The 25,478-nt window shown below is 44.5% G+C and overlaps 1 protein-coding gene across 3 annotated transcripts in view; it reads left to right on the forward strand.

Annotated features, from left to right (window-relative positions):
- Positions 1-25,478, forward strand: part of LOC112226516 (far upstream element-binding protein 3) — a 73,788-nt gene that overhangs the window by 37,029 nt on the left and 11,281 nt on the right. Inside the window, exons 13-17 of one of the 3 annotated variants that reach the window (XM_024390871.2) lie at positions 12,272-12,432; positions 14,758-14,828; positions 14,920-15,005; positions 20,083-20,151; positions 20,536-20,657. In XM_024390871.2, coding sequence (XP_024246639.1) covers positions 12,272-12,432; positions 14,758-14,828; positions 14,920-15,005; positions 20,083-20,151; positions 20,536-20,657 — 509 coding nt within the window. The remainder of the gene's footprint in view (positions 1-12,271; positions 12,433-14,757; positions 14,829-14,919; positions 15,006-20,082; positions 20,152-20,535; positions 20,658-25,478) is intronic. The other 2 variants (XM_024390873.2, XM_024390874.2) reach the window with 2 other exon arrangements.

The raw sequence follows: 25,478 nt of genomic DNA on the forward strand, positions 1-25,478 counted from the left end.
TCGAGACATCTGGAAATTGGTGGTGTACCAGTGCTCAATGCCTACTGAAGACAAGTGTCTTTGCTGCACGGAGTGGGACCTACTTATGCCACCTGTGAAGAACCTAGAATTGTCCGGCAACGAGACGTTGATCTGAGAGCCCCGCCTACTTTGTGTAACCAGTTACAATGATTTTCCAGCTCTCATAAACCCAGCCGATGTAGAAACTTCTTTTCCATGTGCCAAAAATAAACTGGAAAATAAACTGGAAGAAGAGACCTCGGCCTGAGGGACCTAATGGCCAGCTGTCAGTAAAGTAGTTTATTTTTATACATAGACTTCCCAGCGTTACAGTATTCATAGGCTGTGTCAAATATGTGACCCGACCGGTTCAAATCGGTCTTATGTATAGATTTTTTACATTTTATTTTTACATTGTATAAACGTAGAGACTCAGAGCTACAAAATGGTATATCATACACTGCGTTTTTAGGAACAATGGGAAAGTAATTCTGCTTTGAAAGTTGATCAACTTGTAAAATTCACCTTTGAGAAAATGTCCTTTGAATGTTTTAGTACCTAGTGAAGGGCTCTTCTTTGTCTATACCTATTCAGCATCGTTCACACCCTCTTAAGCTTTAGCCCCACCCATCTCGTTTTGCTCTCGGATCGTTCAGAGCGCAAGCTTGACGCTCTGGCCGATGATTTTTTTACCTCTGGATAACACGAGAACAGTCTAACCAGCTGTTACGGTTTTCTAGTGGTGATGAAGGAGAGTCGGACCAAACTGCAGCGTGTCGATTGAGATTCATATTTAATCAAATAAAGAAACACGAACACTACACAAAACAATAAACGTAATCAAAACCGAAACTGCCTATCTAGTGCAAACTAACCGAGAGTACACATAGGACACTAAGGACAATCACCCACGACAAACTCAAAGAATATGGCTGCCTAAATATGGTTCCCAATCAGAGACAACGATAAGCACCTGCCTCTGATTGAGAACCATTCCAGACAGCCATAGACCTTGCTAGATAACCCACTAAGCTACAATCCCAATACCACCACCAAAACCCCAAGACAAACACACCACAATTACAAAAACCCCATGCCACACCCTGGCCTGACCCAATACATGAAGAAAAACACAAAATACTTTGACCAGGGCGTGACAGAACCCCCCTAAGGTGCGGACTCCCGAACGCACAACCTAAACCTGTAGGGGAGGGTCTGGGTGGGCATCTGTCCGCGGTGGCGGCTCTGGTGCTGGACGTGGACCCCACTCCATAATTGTCTTAGTCCACCTCCTTAGTGTCCCTTGAGTGGCGACCCTCGCCGCTAACCTTGGCCTAGGAAACCTAACAACGGGCCCCACTGGACTGAGGTAGCTCGGGACCGAGGGGAAGCTCGGGACCGAGGGGAAGCTCAGGACCGAGGGGAAGCTCAGGAGTGAGGGGAAGCTCAGGAGTGAGAGGAAGCTCAGGAGTGAGAGGAAGCTCAGGCAGGTTGATGGATCTACCAGATCCTGGCTGGCTGGTGGTTCCGGCAGATCCTGGCTGACTGGCACTTCTGGCGGATCCTGGCTGACTGGTGGATCCTGGCAGACTGGCGGATCCTGGCTGACTGGCGGATCCTGGCTGACTGGCGGATCCTGGCAGACTGGCGGATCCTGGCAGACTGGCGGATCCTGGCTGAATGGCACTTCTGGCGGATCCTGGCAGACTGGCGGATCCTGGCTGAATGGCACTTCTGGCGGATCCTGGCTGACTGGCGGATCCTGGCAGACTGGCGGATCCTGGCAGACTGGCGGATCCTGGCAGACTGGCGGATCCTGGCAGACTGGCGGATCCTGGCAGACTGGCGGATCCTGGCTGAATGGCGGATCTAACTGATCCTGGCAGACTGGCGGATCCTGGCAGACTGGCGGATCCTGGCCGACTGGCAGATCCTGGCCGACTGGCAGTTCTGGCGGATCCTGGCAGACTGGCGGATCCTGGCCGACTGGCGGATCCTGGAAGAGTCTGATCTGACTGGCGGATCCTGGTTGACTGGCAGATTGACTGGCGGATCTGGAAGAGTCTGATTGACTGGCAGATCTGGAAGAGTCTGGTTGACTGGCAGATCTGGAAGAGTCTGGTTGACTGGAAGAGTCTGGTTGACTGGCAGATCTGGAAGAGTCTGGTTGACTGGCAGATCTGGAAGAGTCTGGTTGACTGGCAGATCTGGAAGAGTCTGGTTGACTGGCAGACTGGCGGCGCTGGGCAGACTGGCGACGCTGGGCAGACTGGCGACGCTGGGCAGACTGGCGACGCTGGGCAGACTGGCGACGCTGGGCAGACTGGCGACGCTGGGCAGACTGGCGACGCTGGGCAGACTGGCGGCGCTGGGCAGACTGGCGGCGCTGGGCAGACTGGCGGTGCTGGGCAGACTGGCGATGCTGGGCAGACTGGTGACGCTGGGCAGACTGGGGGCACTGGCGGCGCTGGGCAGACTGGCGGCACTAGCTGCTCCATATAGGCTGACAGCTCTGGCGGCTTCTTACAGACTGACAGCTCTGGCGGCTCCGTGCTGACTGGCTGCTCCTTGCAGCCTGGCAGCTCCTTGCAGACTGACAGCTCCTTGCAGACTGACAGCTCCTTGCAGACTGACAGCTCCGTGCAGACTGACAGCTCCTTGCAGACTGACAGCTCCTTGCAGACTGACAGCTCCTTGCAGACTGGCTGCTCTATGCAGACTGACATCTCTGGCTGCTTCATGCAGACTGACAGCTCTGGCTGCTCCATGTAGGCTGACAGCTCTGGCGGCTTCTTACAGACTGACAGCTCTGGCGGCTCCGTGCAGACTGGCAGCTCCTTACAGACTGGCAGCTCCTTGCAGACTGGCAGCTCTGGCTGCTCCATGCAGACTGACAGCTCTGGCTGCTCCTTGCAGACTGGCTGCTCCATGCAGACTGGCTGCTCCATGCAGACTGACAGCTCTGGCTGCTCCATGCAGACTGACAGCTCTGGCTGCTCCATGCAGACTGACAGCTCTGGCTGCTCCATGCAGACTGACAGCTCTGGCTGCTCCATGCGGACTGGCAGCTCTGGCTGCGCTGAACAGGCGGGAGACTCCGGCAGCGCAGGAGAGGAGAAAGGCTCTGGCTGCGCTAAACAGGCGGGAGGCTCCGGCAGCGCTGTAGAGGAGGAAGGCTCTGGCTGCGCTGAACAGGCGGGAGGCTCCGGCAGCGCTGTAGAGGAGACAGGCTCTGGCTGCGCTAAACAGGCGAGAGACTCCAGCAGCGCAGGAGAGGAGAAAAGCGCTGGCTGCGCTGAACAGGCGAGGCACACTGAAGGCCTGGTGCGTGGTGCTGGAACTGGTGGTACTGGATCGAGGACACGCACAGGAAGCCTGGTGCGGGGAGCTGCTACCGGAGGACTGGAGTGTGGAGGTGGCACAGGATGGGCTAGACCGTGAAGGCGTACTGGAGATCTTGAGAGCAGTGTTGGCACAGGACGTGCAAGGCTAGGGATGTGCACAGGAGGCCTGGTGCGTGAGGCTGGCACCAACTTCACCAGCCGACTAACACGCACCTCAGGACGAGTATGGAGCGCTAACCCAGGTGCCATCAAATCCCCAACACGTTCCGTCGGGCGAATTCCATGCAAAAAGCACCAACACAGCAACTCCCTCATTTCTCTCTCCTCCAATTTCCCCATTAACTCCTTCACAGTCTCTGTTTCGCTCACCTCCAACACCGGCTCTGGTTCTGGTCTCCTCCTTGGCTCCTCACGATAAACAGGGAGAGTTGGCTCAGGTCTGACTCCTGACTCTGCCACACTCTCCCTGAGCCCCCCAAGAAATTTTTGGGGCTGATTCTCAGGCTTCCATCCGCTACGCCGTGCTGCCTCCTCATATCTGCGCCTCTCAGCTTTCGCCGCCTCCAGTTCTTCCTTGGGGCGGCGATATTCTCCAGGCTGAGCCCAGGGTCCTTCACCGTCCAGTTCTTCCTCCCATGTCCATTTCTCCAGGTGGTGCAGCCTCTCCCACTGCAGCTGCTGCTGCTCCTGCTGCTGCTGCCTGTTAACACGCTGCTTGGTCCGTTGGTGGTGGGTGATTCTGTTACGGTTTTCTAGTGGTGATGAAGGAGAGTCGGACCAAACTGCAGCGTGTCGATTGAGATTCATATTTAATCAAATAAAGAAACACGAACACTACACAAAACAATAAACGTAATCAAAACCGAAACAGCCTATCTAGTGCAAACTAACCGAGAGTACACATAGGACACTAAGGACAATCACCCACGACAAACTCAAAGAATATGGCTGCCTAAATATGGTTCCCAATCAGAGACAACGATAAGCACCTGCCTCTGATTGAGAACCATTCCAGACAGCCATAGACCTTGCTAGATAACCCACTAAGCTACAATCCCAATACCACCACCAAAACCCCAAGACAAACACACCACAATTACAAAAACCCCATGCCACACCCTGGCCTGACCAAATACATAAAGATAAACACAAAATACTTTGACCAGGGCGTGACACCAGCTCTGCTGGCAACAATTTTGTTACGCTTTTTTTACCGACGTTTACTGACGCCGGCTATATTAAACGAGCGTTATGCGTTTGAAAATTCATCAGTTATTCTGCGTTCTGGCATACTCGGACTGAATTTACAAATGCACCCAAAATGGTTACTTGCATAGTGGAGTCTTGTTAAGACAGGTAGCTAGCTAGGTAAACGATGTGTAAGATCATACACGTCACGTAACATTAGCTAGCAAGCCAGCCAGCTAACGTTAGCTAATTAAACAACAATGAGCATAGCGCCAAATCATGTCGTTACTACCCTGCATGAATCTGCTGGGTAAGTAGGTTCAACCAGGTTCAATGTAGCTAGCTAACATTAGGCGCGAACTAGCCATGCAAACGGCTCTGGGATACGAATAATAACAAACGCGTAACGTTAGCTCGGGAGCCAGTCAGCTAAAGCCAGTTAGCTAGCTAGCTAACACTACACTACACTTTAGCTTGAAATGAAACCACTTTCTTTCAAAATTAGAAATGTGTAATATCTGAAAATGTAGCTAGCTAGACTATCTTACCATATACTACATCATGCATGATGGACACGTCTCCCTGTCACGGATGCCATGCCATGGTTGCCCATAGTTTGAAGATGTAATCCGGAGACTGGTGTTTTCTTCACCTTTTTAGCGATCATACTCCACTTTTTGGAGTCAACACTTATGCAGCTCCATTACACAATACATTTTATTTAAAATCTGCGTTGGACAGGATTACCTACACAGACTGACCAGCTCAAATAGACAGAAGCTTTCTATATGGCAGACCAATCTGATCTCCTTTCTCGGCATGTCCTGCCCACTCATTATCTCAGCCAATCATTGCTAGTGGGAAGGTTGCTGGCTTTTTCCATGGCTAAACCAACTACACTCGTAATTTAACTATTGTATGTGTATTTACAAGTTTGTTATTAAGGCACATGAAAGTTAACATCTTCCAGAAGGCATTTCTGCCAAAAAATGCATATTTGATGCAAAGAAACTTTCAAATGGCTCTCCTGTGAAGTAGTGACTTACGACATACGCCTAGTTTCCTGAAACGAGTCACATATGTCATTAGTCACCTATATGTTCATTAGTAGGCCTACCTAGTGTTATTCTGCTTTCACACAGCGAGCTGACTTTTTTTTCTACCATTTGTTTTCTTGGCAATATAGACTTGAGGCTTAAAGAGCAACAACTACCCCTCCCCCACTGATGTCTATGCTGGATTCAAGAAGGCAGATGACGCCATCAGAATCCTTTGAACAACCTTCCACCCATGGCTCATCACCTTTCCCTTCCGTTAGTTTCTATATCTCTTTATCTCATTATATGTTTTGCTTTTATACTGCAATTCTACTTTTAGTTGTCAATGTGTACAAGATCAAATAGTCCGTACTATACATGCAACACATAGTGTTGAAAAATCCCAATTGACACCTGTGCTATGGATGTATAACAAGACCAGAAACAGTATTATCACTTCCAATTGTTTTGAGGGATAATGATGCATTGTAGACTTTAACATTTACAATTGAGGAATGAAGAACATGTATGACTTTTATTTCACAGATGAAATCCGTAATAATATATTGACAGTATCTGTAGAAAATTCCCTCTGGACCATCTCTCTGACCCTGGGAGTTAGGGAGACATTTGTGATTATCAGGCTGCATCAAGTAGTTTACCATCACCCAACCAGAGCCTAACGATTGTCTTGCAGGAGAGGGCAATTCACACCTCAGTTGTTAGGGAGGTTACTAGGTAGCCTTCTAGGAGAGTTCCAGACATTTGTGATTATCAGGCTGCATCAAGTAGTTTACCATCACCCAACCAGAGCTTAACGAAGAGGGCAATTCACACCTCTGTTGTTAGGGAGATTACTATGGAGCCTTCTAGGAGAGTTCCAGACATTTGTGATTATATCAGGCTGCATCAAGTAGTTTACCGTCACCCAACCAGAGCCTAACGATTGTCTTGCAGGAGAGGGCAATTCACACCTCTGTTGTTAGGGAGGTTACTAGGGAGCCTTCTAAGAGAGTTCCAGACATTGTGACAAACTCTCCCTTACTTTCAGGGTCAAAGAGAGGGTACAGAGGGGATTCTCTACAGCAGTGGTTCCCAAACTTTTATTGTGCCGTACCCCTTCAAACATTCAACCTCCAGCTGCGTACCCCTCTAACACCAGGGTCAGCGCACTCTCAAATGTTGTTTTTTGCCATCATTGTAAGCCTGCAACTCATCCTGTATATAGCTTACCTAATTTCTCATGTTCTTATTTATCTTTGTTGTGTGTTTTTGATCTACCTTTATTTTATAGTACTACGTTGATATTGATAAGAGGTTGCAAGAAAGGCATTTCACAAAATGTTTTGAAATTTGCGATACTGACTTGAGTAGTTTGCTACTATTCTGTACATCAAGAAATATGTTCTAGTTGGCCTGAACTGGTTTTGATTAGCATTTGTGTGATGGCTGTGATTATGGAGTGGGAACGTTAGTTTTCTCCTTTTCCAGCTACAGTTGTAAGGGGCAGGAATCGGGATCGGTTTGCAGCTACAATCTCCGCTATGTCTGGTCTTGGAAAACTGGCTATGTTCTTGGGTGGTCGTCTTGGAAGTTGTACATGGGAGAGCGGGTCCCTGTACACTACTGTCTTGTCCTCCCATCTTTTCAGCACACACTCTGCCAGGTCCAACTATACTCAGCAAAAAAAGAAACGTCCTCTCACTGTCAACTGCGTTTATTTTCAGCAAACTTAACGTGTGTAAATATTTGTATGAACATAAGATTCAACAACTGAGACATGAACTGAAAAAGTTCCACAGACATGTGACTAACAGAAATGGAATAATGTGTCCCTGAACAAAGGGGGGATCAAAATCAAAAGTAACAGTCAGTATCTGGTGTGGCCACCAGCTGCATTAAGTACTGCAGTGCATCTCCTCCTCATGGACTGCGCCAGATTTGCCAGTTCTTGCTGTGAGATGTTACCCCACTCTTCCACCAAGGCACCTGCAAGTTCCCGGACATTTCTGGGGGGAATGGCCCTAGCCCTCACCCTCCGATCCAACAGGTCACAGACATGCTGAATCGGATTGAGATCCAGGCTCTTTGTTGGCCGTGGCAGAACACTGACATTCCTGTCTTGCAAGGAAATCACGCACAGAACGAGCAGTATGGCTGGTGGCATTGTCATGCTGGAGGGTCATGTCAGGATGAGCCTGCAGGAAGGGTACCACATGAGGGAAGAGGATGTCTTCCCTGTAACTCACAGCGTTGAGATTGCCTGCAACGACAACAAGCTCAGTCCGACGATGTGACACACCACCCCAGACCATGATGGACCCTCCACTTCCAAATCGATCCCGCTCCAGAGCACAGGCCTCAGTGTAATGCTCATTCCTTCTACGATAAATGCGAAACCGACCATCACCCCTGGTGAGACAAAACTGCGAATCGTCAGTGAAGAGCACTTTTTGCCAGTCCTGTCTGGTCCAGCGACGGTGGGTTTGTGCCCATAGGCAATGTTGTTGCCGGTGATGTCTGGTGAGGATCTGCCTTACAACAGGCCTTCAAGCCCTCAGTCCAGCCTCTCTCAGCCTATTGCAGACAGTCTGAGCACTGATGGAGGGATTGTGCTTTCCTGGTGTAACTCGGGCAGTTGTTGTTGCCATCCTGTACCTGTCCCGCAGGTGTGCTGTTCGGATGTACCGGTCCTGTTCAGGTGTTGTTATCAGCTGTCCGTCCTGTCTCACTGTAGTGCTGTCTTAGGCGTCTCACATTAGACATTGCAATTTATTGCCTTGGCCACATCTGCCGTCCTCATGCCTCCTTGCAGCATGCCTAAGGCACATTCACACAGATGAGCAGGGACCATGTTTTTCAGGGTCAGTAGAAAGGCCTCTTTAGTGTCCTAAGTTTTCATAACTGTGACCTTAATTGCCTACCGTCTGTAAGCTGTTAGTGTCTTTAACGACCGTTCCACAGATGCATGTTCATTAATTGTTTATGGTTCATTGAACAAGCATGGGAAACGGTGTTTAAACCCTTTACAATGAAGATCTGTGAAGTTATTTAGATTTTTACGAATTATCTTTGAAAGACAGTGTCCTGAAAAAGGGATGTTTCTTTTTTTGTTGCGTTTAGAAGGTCTGTTTTGTTGTAAATTTTCTTAGCAACCAAGGTTTTGGTTTGTTTTGGGAAAACCATACTATACCTGGGTGTGCCTGACGAGAAATTAAACTGCAATTAACAATTTTCTAAGTTCCGCATTAAGATTTACACACTAAGTCTGCTTGGTGTCTACTTTTCCCGAAAAAATAAGATTATCCAATGACAGAGAAGCATTACTTGGAAAATAGTTAAATTGTGTAACTTTTACTCAGCTGACAAAAATTTCAAAACAATGACTTTGATTAGCTTCTCCCAAACCCTAGACCATATGTCTCCTGTTACCATGGCCCTTAATAGAATCCATGACCTGTCCCTTGCAAAACTTCACATTTTACCTGCAGTAGTGGTCGCCTGTCAGTTTTTTGTTGTTGTCCGTTTGTACAGCAAAAATATGTGATGTTAGGGGTACTCTAGAGCCAGAGTTGGGTAACACTGATCTAAGGTGTAAGGTATACAAATTTTAACATGTTGAAATCTGAAAAGCTTGTAAGAGTAAAATGTAACCCCTCACTTGTGCTACTTTATGTGTTGGTTCTGGCTGACTTGGATCAGTCACTTTAGGTTTTCTGTGACATACTGTATAGACCAGGGTTTGTTGAAATTTGGGAAAGCCGAAACCTGGAAAACTGAACTTGGGAAAAAAAAGTGAAGTATGCAAAAAATATTCACAGATTTTAAACGGCCATACCTGGGTGATCACAGGTATCAAACCCAATATCTCCTGGCATTGCAATGCTCTACCAAGAGGCATGACAGGGTTATATGCTTTTGTTAAGCCTGTTAAGCCTCAATTTAATATGATTTATAAAGCACAGGTTTGTCATATTTAACAGTGCGTTTTGTCACATTTGACATTGGTGGTTGTGTCAGTTATACCACATTTTATAAACCCTTTACAAAGTGTGTTGTGGTTATACATTTGTTACACTTACAGTGGGGCAAAAAAGTACTTAGTCAGCCACCAATTGTGCAAGTTCTCTCACTTAAAAAGATGAGAGGCCTGTAATTTTCACCATAGGTACACTTCAACTATAACAGACAAAATGAGGGGAAAAAATCCAGAAAATCACATTGTAGGATTTTTATAGAATTTATTTGCAAATTATGGGAAAGCTGTGGACTTTTTTTGCAGCCTTTTTTAGTTTATAAGCATACAACATTCCCTTACACCTCAGTGTATTTTGTTAAACGCCAGACCTCTCGGCCATTGATTCATAATATTAGAAATGCACCGTGTTTATGTATTGAATGCATTTGAAGGACTAGTTGATCAAATTAATGTTATTACATCAAATTCATCTCCAGCACCACTGCAAAGTCAACATACAGTGAGTGAAAACGTCAGGTGTCTATGTTTTGTAATTTAAATGATAGAATAGATAAGTGTTTCCCATGACATGATCCTAATGTTATCATCTGGTGTGCATCATATGATTTTAACCAACTAGGAAAAGGTTTCTTACTATATTTTATATTTTTTGTTAGAAATGTTATTGGTTGCTTTCTTTTCCCTCAGTTCATACTCTATACAAAATCCCCATGCCGTTGCCTACTTGAGGTGCGCGGCCGTCACCAACACTTGTTTAATGTGAGTGGGCCTGAGTCTAGATCCGAGGGCTACCTATCCTGTCTTTGAGCCATCCCAGACATCCCGATATTTTTACAATCTGCATAGCTCATGTAGTGTTTCAACTGTTCTGCCTGCGGCTATGGAACGCTGATCTGTTCACCGGACGTGCTACCTGTCCCAGACCTGCTGTTTTCAACTCTCTAGAGACAGCAGGAGCGGTGGAGATACTCTGAATGATCGGCTATGAAAAAAAGCCAATTGACATTTACCTGTGAGGTGCTGACCTGTTGCACCCTCTACAACCACTATGATTATTATTATTTGACCCTGCTGGTCATCTATGGACATTTGAACATCTTGGCCATGTTCTGTTATAATCTCCACCCGGCACAGCCAGAAGAGGACTGGCCACCCCTCAGCCTGGTTCCTCTCTAGGTTTCTTCCTAGGTTCTGGCCTTTCTAGGGAGTTTTTCCCACCGTCTCACTGGCTTCTTCTCTAGCGAGCTCTCGCTATTGCTGACCACCGTGCTTCTACACCTGCATTGCTTGCTGTTTGGGGTTTTTGGCTGGGTTTCTGTACAGCACTTTGAGATATCAGCTGAAGAAGGGCTATATAAATAAATTTGATTTGATTTAGTGTGAGATGTGCAATGACAAGTTTTGAGAACTGTGATCAGCAATAGCGAGAGCTCGCTAGAGAAGAAGCCTGTGAGATGACGACATATTGCCCAGAATGTTTAGACTACAACTAGCATACCTTTATCCAAAGTGTCAGATCGTTACAGCTCTGAAATTCACAAGCAATGTTATTCAATTCAAAATGTATTGGCTAGATATTTCAACTCTTTATGGAAGCGTTAATGTCTTACTGAAAACGTTTGAGGCTACTTTAAACCACAGCTGGTTCTAGCTAGGTTAAACATCTAAACACATCATACTGTTTTCGTGAATCAGCGTGGTATCACAACCAAGTGAAGAATCTTGTAGTGTGTGACCCCCCCCCCTGTTTAGTTTGCACTCCACTAAGTTGGCTATACAAACTACTGGAAAGACGGTCGTTTAATGTGAGAGGCTCAGAGATTTTAGGATTTCGGAAGTCGTGTATTGTACCCCCGGCATTAAAGGAGATCGATTTGATATTCAAGTAACCTACTTTTGATGTTCTGACATAGCATTATAATGTAGCAGTTTCTTTTCTTTCTATTTTTAAACGTTCTCTGCCTTGGTTCCAGAAGCGGGCCAGCATCCGGAGGGCTGCTGGCATAAACAATTTTGTCCACAACATTTGAGAGTAATAAGCTTTTTGTGGAACATTTCTGGGATTTAGTATTTCAGCTCATAAAACATAGGACCAACACTTTACATGTTGCGTTTGTTTTTATTCAGTGTATATTTTGTTTTTTGTTTCATTAGTCCACTGTTGATACAGTCCTAAAAATGTTTTGCATGTCAGCAATCAAGTTTGCAAAACATGGTTTCATACTGTGAAACCTTCTGTATTTTGAACGTTTTACATCTTGAAAACTTGATTTCTGACATGCAAAACATTTCTGTATCAACAGTGGACTAATGAAACAAATACCAAAAAACAGGGAGTGGTATTTTCCTTTAATGACTAAATAATACTACACTGCTATTTTTGTGCTTATTTATGATATTATGGTTGCTTTTCATGAAAAATACTCTCAAAGCAATAAAATAAGAACTAGTTAATTAATGTAGGCTTAATTTGTAACATATTGATACAGCCCAACTGAGAGAACTGCACTGTTTTAATTTACAAACTTCAAGTAGAGAATCGTCTTGCACATTACGATATTTCAACCATATATTGTCTAGGTCAAATTTTGACGATACTCGATATCATATATCGGCCCAACACTATTGCACACAAACGACAAGGGCGCTGTCAAAGAATGACCAAGGATGTGTTATTCCCAGCCGTGCATAGTCTCATGTGATGTGATGTGCTGTCTGTCCAGGCGGAGATACCATCAAGAGCATCAACCAGCAGTCTGGAGCCCACGTGGAGCTGCAGAGGAACCCCCCTCACAACACCGACCCCAATGTCCGCATCTTCTCCATCAGAGGCACCCCGCAACAGATGGAACTAGCACGCCAGCTCATCGATGACAAGATCGGAGTAAGTAGTTGTTGGAAAAAGTTCCCCCAAGCCCAAGTGCCTTTAACACTACATCTGCCGTTGGCCACTGGCGTTTGATTTTGTACGTATTTCTCTCCTCACTGAATGAATTAATGCGTAAAGGCTCAATACAGAGTCTGATACAACCAATAAATTACTTGTTTTCATATCTTGTCCTGAAAATATATTTTCACAAATATTTCTTTATGCAATTCAATTCTTTAAATTTGTGTTATGCCTGTTTATCAGCATTGGCACTCGTGTTTATAACAAATAATTTGTCTCCGTGCCTTGCGGGTTGATAACATTCTCTTTATGAAGATGTTATTAGACTGTATTTACTATAACTCTAGTACTAATCAAGTATATTGTAAGGGAAACATGGTACAGCCTTCAGAATGATGCAGAACAGATCCCTGACTCTATCTGAGTTGATGAGCGACGGGATTGAATGATGCGTGTTACAGTAGGCCTTTAGAATGATGCAGAACAGATCCCTGACTCTATCCGAGTTGATGAGTGACAGGATTGAATGATGCGTGTTACAGTAGGCCTTTAGAATGATGCAGAACAGATCCCTGACTCTATCCGAGTTGATGAGCGACGGGATTGAATGATGCGTGTTACAGTAGGCCTTTAGAATTATGCAGAACAGATCCCTGACTCTATCCGAGTTGATGAGCGACGGGAAGCGAATGATGCCAGACAGCCTGCGAAGCCGGCCCATTTTTAAAACTACACCTAAACTAAACCAAAACAAATTTCACACTTAATAAGAGTTAGATTAAATTGGCAATAGTCTGATGAGTGACAATATTATCAGTTGCCTGATTGTACATGACGAGATGGGTGCAGCTTGGAATTGACAGAGGCAGGGAAAGGAGCAACTCCTTTATCAAATCCTCCTCAAGAGTCTCATGCAGGTTAAACGTATCAGAAAGAGCATATTTTGCAGATTCTACTTTGTCAAATAACTCAATATTCTAGAGGTGCAGCTCTATTTCCAAACAAACACTATTGAATAATAGCACTGTCCATGCGTTCAGCACTCGCGCGACAGTGTTTCTCAGGCCACTAAGCAAAGACTAGTAATCTGATTAAAATATACATTTTCTTAGTTCCACAATGTTTCTTTAGACCTGCACTAACTAAATTAGAACAAATTTCTTTGATGGATTTAACTCTTGAACTAGTGGTTTTTGGTTTTTAAGAAACTACTGAAAATGCTATTAATTTATTTTTAAAATATGTTTTTATTCTGTTACCTAAGACCTTCATAAACACAACCAAATTGTTGTTTTTCTGATAGCATAACAGTGCATTCGTGAAGTATTCAGACCCCCTGACATTTTGTTACAGCCTTATTCTAAAATGGATTAAATAGTTTGACAAAGAAAATAAAAAAGTTTTTAGAAATGTTCTGAACTGAAATATCACATTTCCATAAGTATTCTGACCCTTTACTCAGTACTTTGTTGAAGCACTTTTAGCAGCGATTACAACTTCAAGTCTTCTTGGGTATGACGCTACAAGCTTGGCACACCTGTATTTGGGGAGTTTCTGTCATTCTCCTCTGCAGGGCCTCACAAGCTCTGTCAGGTTGGATGGGGAGCGTCGCTGCACAGCTATTTTCAGGTCTCTCCAGAGATATTCGATTAGGTTTAAGTCCGGGCTCTAGCTGGGCCATTCAAGGACATTCAGAGACTTGTCCCGAAGCCACTCCTGCATTGCTGTGTGCTTAGGATCATTGTCCTGTTGGAAGGTTAACTTTCACCCCAGTCTGAGGTCCTGAGCTTCATCAAGGATGTCTCTGTACTTTGCTCCGTTCATCTTTCCCTCTTTCCTGACTAGAGCTCAATTTAGAGTCTCGTAGCAACGCTCTGAATACTTATGTAAAGAAGGAAAGAAAAACCTGTTTTCGCTTTGCCATTATGGGGTGTGTAGATTGAGTATTTACATATTTTAAAAAATATATATATATATTAAATAAATACATTTTTGAATAAGGCTGTAACATCACAAAAAGTCAAGGGGTCTAAATACTTGCCGGAATGCACTGTATATGTAATTTGTTTATTAGACTGTTAGAATGGGAGGTCCATCGATGCGTATGCTAACATTCTCTAGCAGATACTTATAGGCTGAAAGGCCTGGCAGTTCTAGTGATAAGTCAACAGGACTACCTAGGCAAATTGTTAAACTTTTCTAAACGTTTTAATTATTAACTGTTAGTCGACTAAATAAATACTGCCGTGATTTCAACTTATTCAACCTGGTGTTATTTACTCTGGTTAACAGTGTTGAATGTATCGTTTTTTTTTTCAGGGTTCAGGAATAGTGAGCAACAATAATTTTGGATTTAGCCCTTTCACTCAAGGCCCTGCAACTCATCAAAAGTAAGTCAGACTTTCTGTTCGCCCCTGTCGGTTGTACCTATGTGCATTTTTTTGTGTTGCTGTAGCTCTTTCTGATTTCTGTCTTGATAAGTTGTGGCAGTGGAGCCCAGACCTTCATGACAGGAGGATGGGGGACTACTTATCAAACATGGCAGCCTCAAGGCCAGCAGGACCCCAGTAAGTCACCTTTTGCTCAACAGCTCGTCATAAGCACAGCCTGTAAACATTTGGTAACCCTTTCTTGTATTGCGATTAACATCAACTCTGCTAGCCTGATGGAACCAGCCTGATCTCTGCATTAAAAAAATCTATTTAACCTTTATTTAACTCGGCAAGTCAGTTAAGAACAAATTCTTATTTACAATGACGGCCTACACCGGCCAAACTCCCAGGGGCTATGGGACTCCCAGTCACGGCCGGTTGTGATAGTCTGGATTCGAACCAGGTTGTCTGTAGTGACGCCTCAAGCTGAGATGCAGTGCCTTAAACCACTGCGCCACTTGGGAGCCCAAGTGGCATTCATCATTGAAACCAAAGGTGAATGCAGCGATCAGGCTGGTTCCACCAGGCTAAACTCTACAGCAATATCTTGATATCGATATTTCCTCAGCTTAAACATAGTTTTGAAAGAATTTTGCACAGAGTTTATATGAAATAGACATATAAAGATGGACTCTGCAAAATGTGGCTAATTTCAGTGTCTTACAAATATCTCTCAAATGTAAGACTCATAAATACTTACAAGCAGATAAGACAGAGTTTGAATTGTCCAGGGTATTTCATCTTCTCAGGGCAATGCTCAGTAATCAGTGAAGTAGAGGTTGCTGTGCTTGGGTCAGTTTTGCATTTACCCCTTAGTGGTTTATATTAGGATTGGGGGAGGGAAGCTAATCATAAATCTGTCCCTTGGCGGGACTTCACACCGGAGCCTAAAAGAGCATGAATAGGACAGGAGAGATGCGTTTATGTTTAGATGTTTCTGGCCCAGCAGTAGGTGTGGTTGGCTAGTGTTAAACACCACCACAAACATGTTTAGATGTTTCTGGCCCAGCAGTAGGTGTGGTTGGCTAGTGTTAAACACCACCACAAACATGTTTAGATGTTTCTGACCCAGCAGTAGGTGTGGTTGGCTAGTGTTAAACACCACCACAAACATGTTTAGATGTTTCTGGCCCAGCAGTAGGTGTGGTTGGCTAGTGTTAAACACCACCACAAACATGTTTAGATGTTTCTGACCCAGCAGTAGGTGTGGTTGGCTAGTGTTAAACACCACCACAAACATGTTTAGATGTTTCTGACCCAGCAGTAGGTGTGGTTGGCTAGTGTTAAACACCACCACAAACATGTTTAGATGTTTCTGACCCAGCAGTAGGTGTGGTTGGCTAGTGTTAAACACCACCACAAACATGTTTAGATGTTTCTGACCCAGCAGTAGGTGTGGTTGGCTAGTGTTAAACACCACCACAAACATGTTTAGATGTTTCTGACCCAGCAGTAGGTGTGGTTGGCTAGTGTTAAACACCACCACAAACATGTTTAGATGTTTCTGGCCCAGCAGTAGGTGTGGTTGGCTAGTGTTAAATACCACCACAAACATGTTTAGATGTTTCTGGCCCAGCAGTAGGTGTGGTTGGCTAGTGTTAAACACCACCACAAACATGTTTAGATGTTTCTGGCCCAGCAGTAGGTGTGGTTGGCTAGTGTTAAACACCACCACAAACATGTTTAGATGTTTCTGACCCAGCAGTAGGTGTGGTTGGCTAGTGTTAAACACCACCACAAACATGTTTAGATGTTTCTGACCCAGCAGTAGGTGTGGTTGGCTAGTGTTAAACACCACCACAAACATGTTTAGATGTTTCTGGCCCAGCAGTAGGTGTGGTTGGCTAGTGTTAAACACCACCACAAACATGTTTAGATGTTTCTGACCCAGCAGTAGGTGTGGTTGGCTAGTGTTAAACACCACCACAAACATGTTTAGATGTTTCTGACCCAGCAGTAGGTGTGGTTGGCTAGTGTTAAACACCACCACAAACATGTTTAGATGTTTCTGGCCCAGCAGTAGGTGTGGTTGGCTAGTGTTAAACACCACCACAAACATGTTTAGATGTTTCTGACCCAGCAGTAGGTGTGGTTGGCTAGTGTTAAACACCATCCAGGCATAAGACTTATTTAGGTGGGAATGAACTAGGGCTGCACGATTCTGACAAAATAATATTTCACCAAAGATTAATATGATTTGCAATTACGTACTTCTTCTTAACTACTGCAGTCAGTAGCCTACCACCATTACTCCTACTACTACTACTACAACAAAGGTTTTTAAATCCCATGACAACTTTCTTCACAACCCTAGTTCAAGACAAGCAAGCACACATTTTCTTCAGGAAATATAATTTTCTATTTTGATGTTTGGAATAGAGTGGGCACTTGGAATACGGTGTTTTGCAATGAATGAAAAAGCAGAGGATTTTCATTCAGAACATGTCGTTGCGTTACATTCAGATCTCCACCACCACTGGTGCCAGTCTGTATTAGATAGCTAACGTTTGTGAGCCAAATTTCTTGCCAGCAGCATACCACCTTGCATCCATCTGCTGGCTGGCCGCAGAAGCTTGCTGGTTCACCCCCCTCCTCTCCCCTGTAACTATTCCCCAGGTCGTTGCTGTAAACAGGAATGTATTCTCAGTCAATTTATCTGGTCAAATAATTTAATACCACATTTATTTAGCTCAGTCGAATTAGCATTAGTGGCTAGATACAGTGTGCTAAAAAAAAGTACCTCAACTAACAAGCTTTTTTCAGAGTAAGATTCACAAAGTAGATGCATATTATAGATGTCGATGCATATTAAGAAGCAATTGGAAAGCTGCATTGTTTTCACAAAATGGACAAGTCTGTTTGCAATACCGCATGCATTAATATAAGAACTGCACGCGGACAGTGTGAATATAACTTTGGACAGTCAGGAACTGTACTACCTGCTTGAGTGGCAGGGGGCGGTCTTGGTGTGTGTTCGAAGCGGGTGCAGGAGGACAGGGTCATCAAATTGTATTTGTCACATGAGCCGAATACGACAGGTGTAGGTAGCCCTTACCGTGAAATGCTTACTTACAAGCCCTTTAACTAACAATGCCGTTCAAGAAAGAGTTAAGAAAATATTTACAAAATAAACTAAAGTAAAAAATTATAAAAAGTAACTCGATAAAATAACAATAACGAGGCTATATACACTGAGTACTGAGTCAATGTGCGGGGGGGTACAGGTTAGTCGAGGTAATTTGTACATGTAGGTATGGATAAAGTGACTGCATAGAGAATAGACAGCTTGTAGCAGCAGTGTAAAAACAAATAGGGGGTGTCAATTTAAATAGTCCGGGTGGCCATTTGATTAATTGTTCAGCAGTCTAATGGCTTGGGGATAGAAGCTAAGGAGCCTTTTGGTCATAGACTTGGCGCTCCCATACCGATCCACTCCACTACACCCCGGTTGTTGTTATGGGGGCCTGTTTGGCCTGCCTTTTCCTGTAGTCCACGATCAGATCCTTTGTCTTGCTCACATTGAGGGAGAGGTGGTTGCCCTGGCACCACACTGACAGGTCTCTGACCTCCTCCCTATAGGCTGTCTCATCGTTGTTGGTGATCAGGCCTACCACGGTTGTGTCATCAGCAAACTTAATGATGGTGTTGCAGTCGTGGGTGAACAGGGAGTACAGGAGGGGACTAAGTTGTTGCCTATCTTTACCACCTGGGGGCGGCCCATCAGGGTCCTTAGCTTAGTGATGAGCTTTGTGGGCGCTATGGTGTTGGAATGCTGAGCTGTAGTCAATGAACAGCATTCTCACGTAGGTGTTCCTTTTGTATAGGTGGGAAAGGGCAGTGTGGAGTGCGATTGAGATTGTGTCGTCTGTGGATATGTTGGGGAGGTATGCGAATTGGAGTGGGTCTAGGGTTTCCGGGATGATGATGATGTTGATGTGAGCCATGACCAGCCTTTCAAAGCACTTCATGGCTAATGATGTGAGCGCTACGGGGTGGTAATCATTTAGGCAGGTTACCTTCTCTTCCTTGAGCACAAGGACTATGGTGGTCTGCTTGAAACGTAGGTATTATAATTAGTCAGGGAGATGTTGAAAGTTGCCAGTTTGTCCGCACATGCTTTCAGTACACGTCCTGGTAATCCGTCTAGCCCTGCGGCTTTGTGAATGTTGACCTGTTTAAAGGTCTGCTTCCGTCGGCTGCCAAGAGCATGATCACACAGTCATCTGGAACAGCTGGTGCTCTCATGCATGCTTCAGTGTTGCTTGCCTCGAAGCGAGCATAAAAGACATTTAGCTCATCTGGAAGGCTCGCCTCACTGGGCAGCTCGCGGCTGGGTTTCCCTTTTGTAATACGTATTAGTTTTCAAGCCCTGCTACATCTGACCAGCGATAGTTCTTAATCCTGTATTGACACAAAATCATAAATCCTACCTATTTCTACTATTTATCTTAAAATCTGATTTTAAACCTAACCATTGTGCTAACCTTATGCCTAACCTTAAATCAAGACCAAAAAGCAATGTTTGTTTTCATTCATCTTTACAATATAGCCAATTTTGACTTTGTGGCTGTGGTCACTAGTGGAAACCGGAGGACAGTGAGAGACCACTCGAACATCCGAAAAATCATAAGTAACAATGAGGAAACTATAGATGTTGCACGCGGCTGAGGGGTATTTCAAAGTATCGCACACAGCCTCTTGCGATATGGACATTGCACGTGTCAATATTGCAATTTCGATGTGAATTGGATTAATCATGCAGCCCTAGAATGAACCAGGTCTAGTAGGTACACATTAGAGTTCATCCACTCCTCTTTTGCTTGTAAGCCAATTGAAGGGGTTAGTCTATTATGGCTTGAACCAATTTCATTGGCGAAACAGAAATGTTCTACAAATAACAAAACAATTGTCAGGAAATTGTCAGAAGGGCTTCTGAGGAAAATTAAAATATAAGTTGACTACTATTCACCGAATCAAGTGAGTTCTGACAGCTTTGGGCCAAATGCTGCAAAGCAAATACTTATCCCCAAATGTTAGAGAACATATCCCCAAATGTTAGAGAACATATCCCCAAATGTTAGAGAACATATCCCCAAATGTTAGTGAACATATCCCCAAATGTTAGTGAACATATCCCCAAATGTTGGAGCCCATCTTAAATACACTGGTATTTGTCATATGTTTAATACAATGTTGTATTATTTGGGTACAGGTCACAATGGACCCCAAGCAGGCCAGATGGACTACTCTAAAGCATGGGAGCAGTATTATAAAAAGCTAGGCAAGTGCTCATGAGACCGTACAAACCCTGTCTTACCCATGTGACTTTTCGAACAAATGCAATATTCAGAGTTTTGTTTTTCAGTAACTTTGCTTTATTGTGACAATTTAGTGCAACTGCATCAAAGCTTGAGGTTCAGCATTTAGCGCAGATTATGATTCTCCATGTCCACCTTAATGGCCCTTTCTGTGTTTGCAGGCCAAAATACCCATGCTCAGATTATTGTCCATGACTACAGCAAAGCATGGGAGGATTAATATAAGAAATTGTAGGCTCATTAATTTTGTCAGTTGTCTTTAGACATAGTCAAGGTTACAAATAGGATTGTGATAGAGTTATTTGATGCTGTTTTCTCACAATGTCTTTACGCTTGTGCCCTAAAAGGTCAGACATCTCAGCAGCAGAGCTCGCTCCCAGAATACAGTGCGGCTGTGGCAGAGTATTACAGGCAGCAGGGAGCATACCTCTGGCCGGGTGCACAGGCAACCCAGGGCCCAGGTCTTCAGGTAATGTACAACACAGCCAAACCTGTACTCACAATGGCCTCTAGACAGCTCTGTCTGCCTCTAAACAACTTTCTCTAAACATGACCTAAACAGCCTTTTGTCTCTAAACAGCATTGTAAACTCAGCAAAAAAAGAAACATCCCCTCACTGTCAACTGCGTTTATTTTCAGCAAACTTAACGTGTGTAAATATTTGTATGAACATAAGATTCAACAACTGAGACATGAACTGAACAAGTTCCACAGACATGTGACTAACAGAAATGGAATAATGTGTCCCTGAACAAAGGGGGGGGGGTCAAAAGTAACAGTCAGTATCTGGTGTGGCCACCAGTTGCATTAAGTACTGCTCCTCCTCATCTCCTCCTCATGGACTGCACCAGATTTGCCAGTTCTTGCAGTGAGATGTTACCCCACTCTTCCACCAAGGCACCTGCAAGTTCCCAGATATTTCTGGGGGGAATGGCCCTAGCCCTCAACCTCCAATCCAACAGGTCCCAGACGTGCTCAATGGGATTGAGATCCGGGCTCTTTGCTGGCCATGGCAGAACAGTGACATTCCTGTCTTGCGGGAAATCATGCACAGAATGAGCAGTATGGCTGATGGCATTGTCATGCTGGAGGGTCATGCCAAGATGAGCCTGCAGGAAACGTTCCACATGAGGGAGGAGGATGTCTTCCCTGTAACGCACAGCGTTGAGATTGCCTGCAATGACAACAAGCTCAGTCCGATGATGCCCCTCCACCTCCAAATCATTCCCGCTCCAGAGAACAAGCCTCTGTGTAACGCTCATTCCATTGACGATAAACGCGACTCCGACCATCACCCCCGTTGGGACAAAACCGCAAACAGCACTTTTTGCCAGTCCTGTCTGGTCCAGCGACAGTGGGTTTGTACCCATAGGCAACGTTGTTGCCGGTGATGTCTGGTGAGGACCTGCCTTACAACAGGCCTACAAGCCCTCAGTCCAGCCTCTCTCAGCCTATTGCGAATAGTCTGAGCACTGATGGAGGGATTGTGCGCTCCTGGTGTAACTTGTGCAGTTGTTGCCATCCTGTACCTGTCCCGCAGGTGTGATGTTCGGATGTACCGATCCTGTGCAGGTGTTGTTACAAGTGGTCTGCTACTACGAGGACGATCAGCTGTCTGTCCTGTCTCCTTGTAGCGCTGTCTTAGGCGTCTCACAGTACGGGCGTTGCAATTTATTGCCCTGGCCACATCTGCCGTCCTCATGCCTCCTTGCAGCATGCCTAAGGCACATTCACACAGATGAGCAGGGACCCTGGGCATCTTTCTTTTGCTGTTTTTCAGGGTCAGTAGAAAGGCCTCTAGTGTCATACGTTTTCATGACTGTGACCTTAATTGCCTACCGTCTGTAAGCTGTTTAGTGTCTTAACGACCGTTCCACAGGTGCATGTTCATTAATTGTTTGTGGTTCATTGAACAAGCATGGGAAACGGTGTTTAAACCCTTTACAATGAAGATCTGTGAAGTTATTTGGATTTTTACGAATTATCTTTGAAAGACAGGGTCTTGAAAAAGGGCAGTTTCTTTTTTTTGCTGAGTTTATGTGCCTCTCTCTTAACAGCTCTATTTTTGTCTCTAAACCGCTCTGTTTTTGCCTCTAAACAGCTCGATCTCTCGCTTCTCTAAACAGATTTTCTGCTTTTAAACAGCTATGCTTCTAAACCGCTCTGTCTCTGCCTCAGTCTTTGAATTGCTCTGTTTCTACCCCTAAACAGTGCACTGCCTCTCAGCACAGCACTGTGTCTGCCTCTCAGCACAGCACTGTGTCTGCCTCTCAGCACAGCACTGTGTCTGCCTCTCAGCACAGCACTGTGTCTGCCTCTCAGCACAGCACTGTGTCTGCCTCTCAGCACAGCACTGTGTCTGCCTCTCAGCACAGCACTGTGTCTGCCTCTCAGCACAGCACTGTGTCTGCCTCTCAACACAGCACTGTGTCTGCCTCTCAACACAGCTCTGCCTTTAAACATACAGTACCTTCAGAAAGTATTCATACCCCTGGACTTATTACACATTTTGTTGTGTTACAGCCTGAATTCAAAGTGGAATAAATTGACTACACACTATACCTCATAATGACAGTGAAACCCTGTTTTTAGACCTTTTAGCAAATTTATTGAATAGGAAATATGTAATTTACATAACCCCGAATGTAGAAGCACCTTTAGCGGTGATTACAGCTTTGAGTCGTCTTTGGTATGTCTATCAGCTTTTCACATCTGGATTTGGGGATTTTGTCCCATTTGGGGATTTTGTCCCAAGTTAGATTGGGAGCGGCGGTGAACAGCTTGGTGGCTTGAATGGTATTCAAGTCTGGGCTTTGGCTGGGCCACTCAAGGACTTTCACATTATTGTTCTAATGCCATTCCAGCATTGCTTTGGCTGTATGCTTGGGGTCATTGTCCTTTTGGAACGTACGTCTTCACCCCAGTCTAAGGTCGTTTGCACTCTGAACAGGTTCTCATCAAGGATTTCCCTGTATTTGGCTCCATTCATTGTTCCCTCTCTCCTCACCAGTCTTCAAGTCCCTGCCGTTGAAAAGCATCCCCACAGAATGATGCTGCCAACACTATGCTTCATGGTAGCGATAGTGTTAAGAGGGTGATAGGCTGTGCCTGGTTTTCTCCAGACATATTGCTTTGCGTCCAGGACAAAGTTACAATTTTGTCTCATCAGACCACAGACCACGTGCTTTTTTGCAAACTCCAGACGAACTGTCGTGCCTTTTTCTCAGGAGTGGCATCCATCTGGCCACTCCCATAAAGCTCAGATTAGTGAAGTGCTTTAGAGACTGTTGTCCTTCTTGCAAGTTCTCCCATCTCATACAATGAACTCTGTTGTTCTGTCAGTGTTGTCGTGACTTGACTTTCATTAATCTGATGATTTATTTAATCCACTAACTACGTTTAATTGTTACCCGATTTAAAAACTTTTTAATTTGATTTTTTAAATTATGTAACAGTTAATTAACTCATTAGGAATTTGGGGCACCACGGAAGAAGTTGTTTAACGAGTTACCATCTCCCGAATTCAACTCTAGAAGATGTATGTTGTATATCGATAAGTCACGTATTAATCATTACCTCATGTAAGTCTCATTCTGAACTGTCATAACCTTCTTGGATCTGCAAGAACCCCAGATTTACTGATCACTGCCTACCATACAAATTGGTTTAATTATTTATCTATTAGCTAACTAAATAAGACCGAATACACACTTACATGAGACAAAGTGGACTGACAAGATATGATGGCTTGTTACAACATAACGTTAGATGGAGAGGGGGAAGAGCGAGAGCGACAAAGGGATGCATTCTAGGACTGTCCTCACATTAATCATATACCTTTCACACTAATCGCCGCCCGTTCGGAAAAAGAAGTAATGAATGTTTTTACTGGTTGAATGCCGTTTGCCGTTTCTCTGTCGGAGATAGCCCTCCTTCAGAAGAGTGTTGGTTTGGTGGGCTTTTCCTTTTACCTGCTCTGATTGTCCACCAGAGGGCACAATGTCCTTCTTGTCTGTTGCTTCAATGGGCTGTTTCCTAAGAACAGCTACTTAGCCGTACCCGTGATAGTCTGAGAGGGGAGTTTCCTTCTCCTCTTCCTCGGGTAGACGGTCCTCCTGACAGAGCTGGTGTAACTGAGTCAGGTTCTGTGGGATTGAGGTCAGGGCTTTGTGATGGCCACTCCAATACCTTGACTTCATTGTCCTTAACCTCTCTGGGATATTTGGGACGGTAACGTCCCACTTGGCCAAAAGCCAGAGAAAATGCAGAGCGCCAAATTCTAATAAATTCCTATAAAAATCTAACTTTCATGAAATCACACGTGTAAGATACCAAATTAAAGCTACACGTGTTGTTAATCCAGCCAACATGTCAGATTTCTAAAAGGCTTTTCGGCAAAAGCAAACGATGCTATTATCTGAGGATAGCACTTCCGTAAACAAAAGAGAGAACATATTTCAACCCTGCAGGCGTGAAACAAATCGCAGAAATAAATCATGCCTTACCTTTGACAAGCTTCTTGTGTTGGCACTCCAATATGTTCCATAAACAAATGGTCCTTTTGTTCGATTAATGATTTTTTAAAGTAAACAATCGATAAAATTGAAGACGGGATGAACTGTGTTCAATACAGGAAGATAACAAACTGACGCTAGCTTTCTGGTCACGTGCCTCTATCAAACAGGACACATAAAGTTTCCCTCGTTTTGAACAGGGCTACTTCTTCATTACACAAAGGATAAACGTCAACCAATTTCTAAAGACTGGTGACATCCAGTGGAAGTGGTAGGAACTGCAAGCAAGTCCCTTAGAAATCTGGATTCCCAATGAAAACCCATTGAAAAGAGTGACATCAAAACAAACAACAACAAAAAACAACAAAAACTGAATGGTTTGTCCTCCGGGTTTTGTCTGCTACATAAGTTCTGTTATACTCACAGACATGATTCAAACAGTTTTAGAAACTTCAGTGTTTTCTATCCAAATCTACTAATAATATGCATATCTTATCTTCTGGGGATGAGTAGCAGGCAGTTGAATTTGGGCATGCTTTTCATCCAAAATTCCAAATGCTGCCCCCTATCCTAGAGAAGTTTTAAGCCATTTTGCAACAACTTTGGAAGTATGCTCAAGGTCATTGTCCAGTTGGAAGACCCACTTCTGACCCACTGGAATTGTGATACAGTGAATTATAAGTGAAATAATCTGTCTGTAAACAATTGTTGGAAAGATTACTTGTGTCATGCACAAAATAGATGTCCTAACTGCCAAAACTATAGTTTGTTAACAA

This window comes from Oncorhynchus tshawytscha, linkage group LG28 (assembly GCF_018296145.1).
Source record: "Oncorhynchus tshawytscha isolate Ot180627B linkage group LG28, Otsh_v2.0, whole genome shotgun sequence".
NCBI classification, from domain to species: domain Eukaryota; kingdom Metazoa; phylum Chordata; class Actinopteri; order Salmoniformes; family Salmonidae; genus Oncorhynchus; species Oncorhynchus tshawytscha.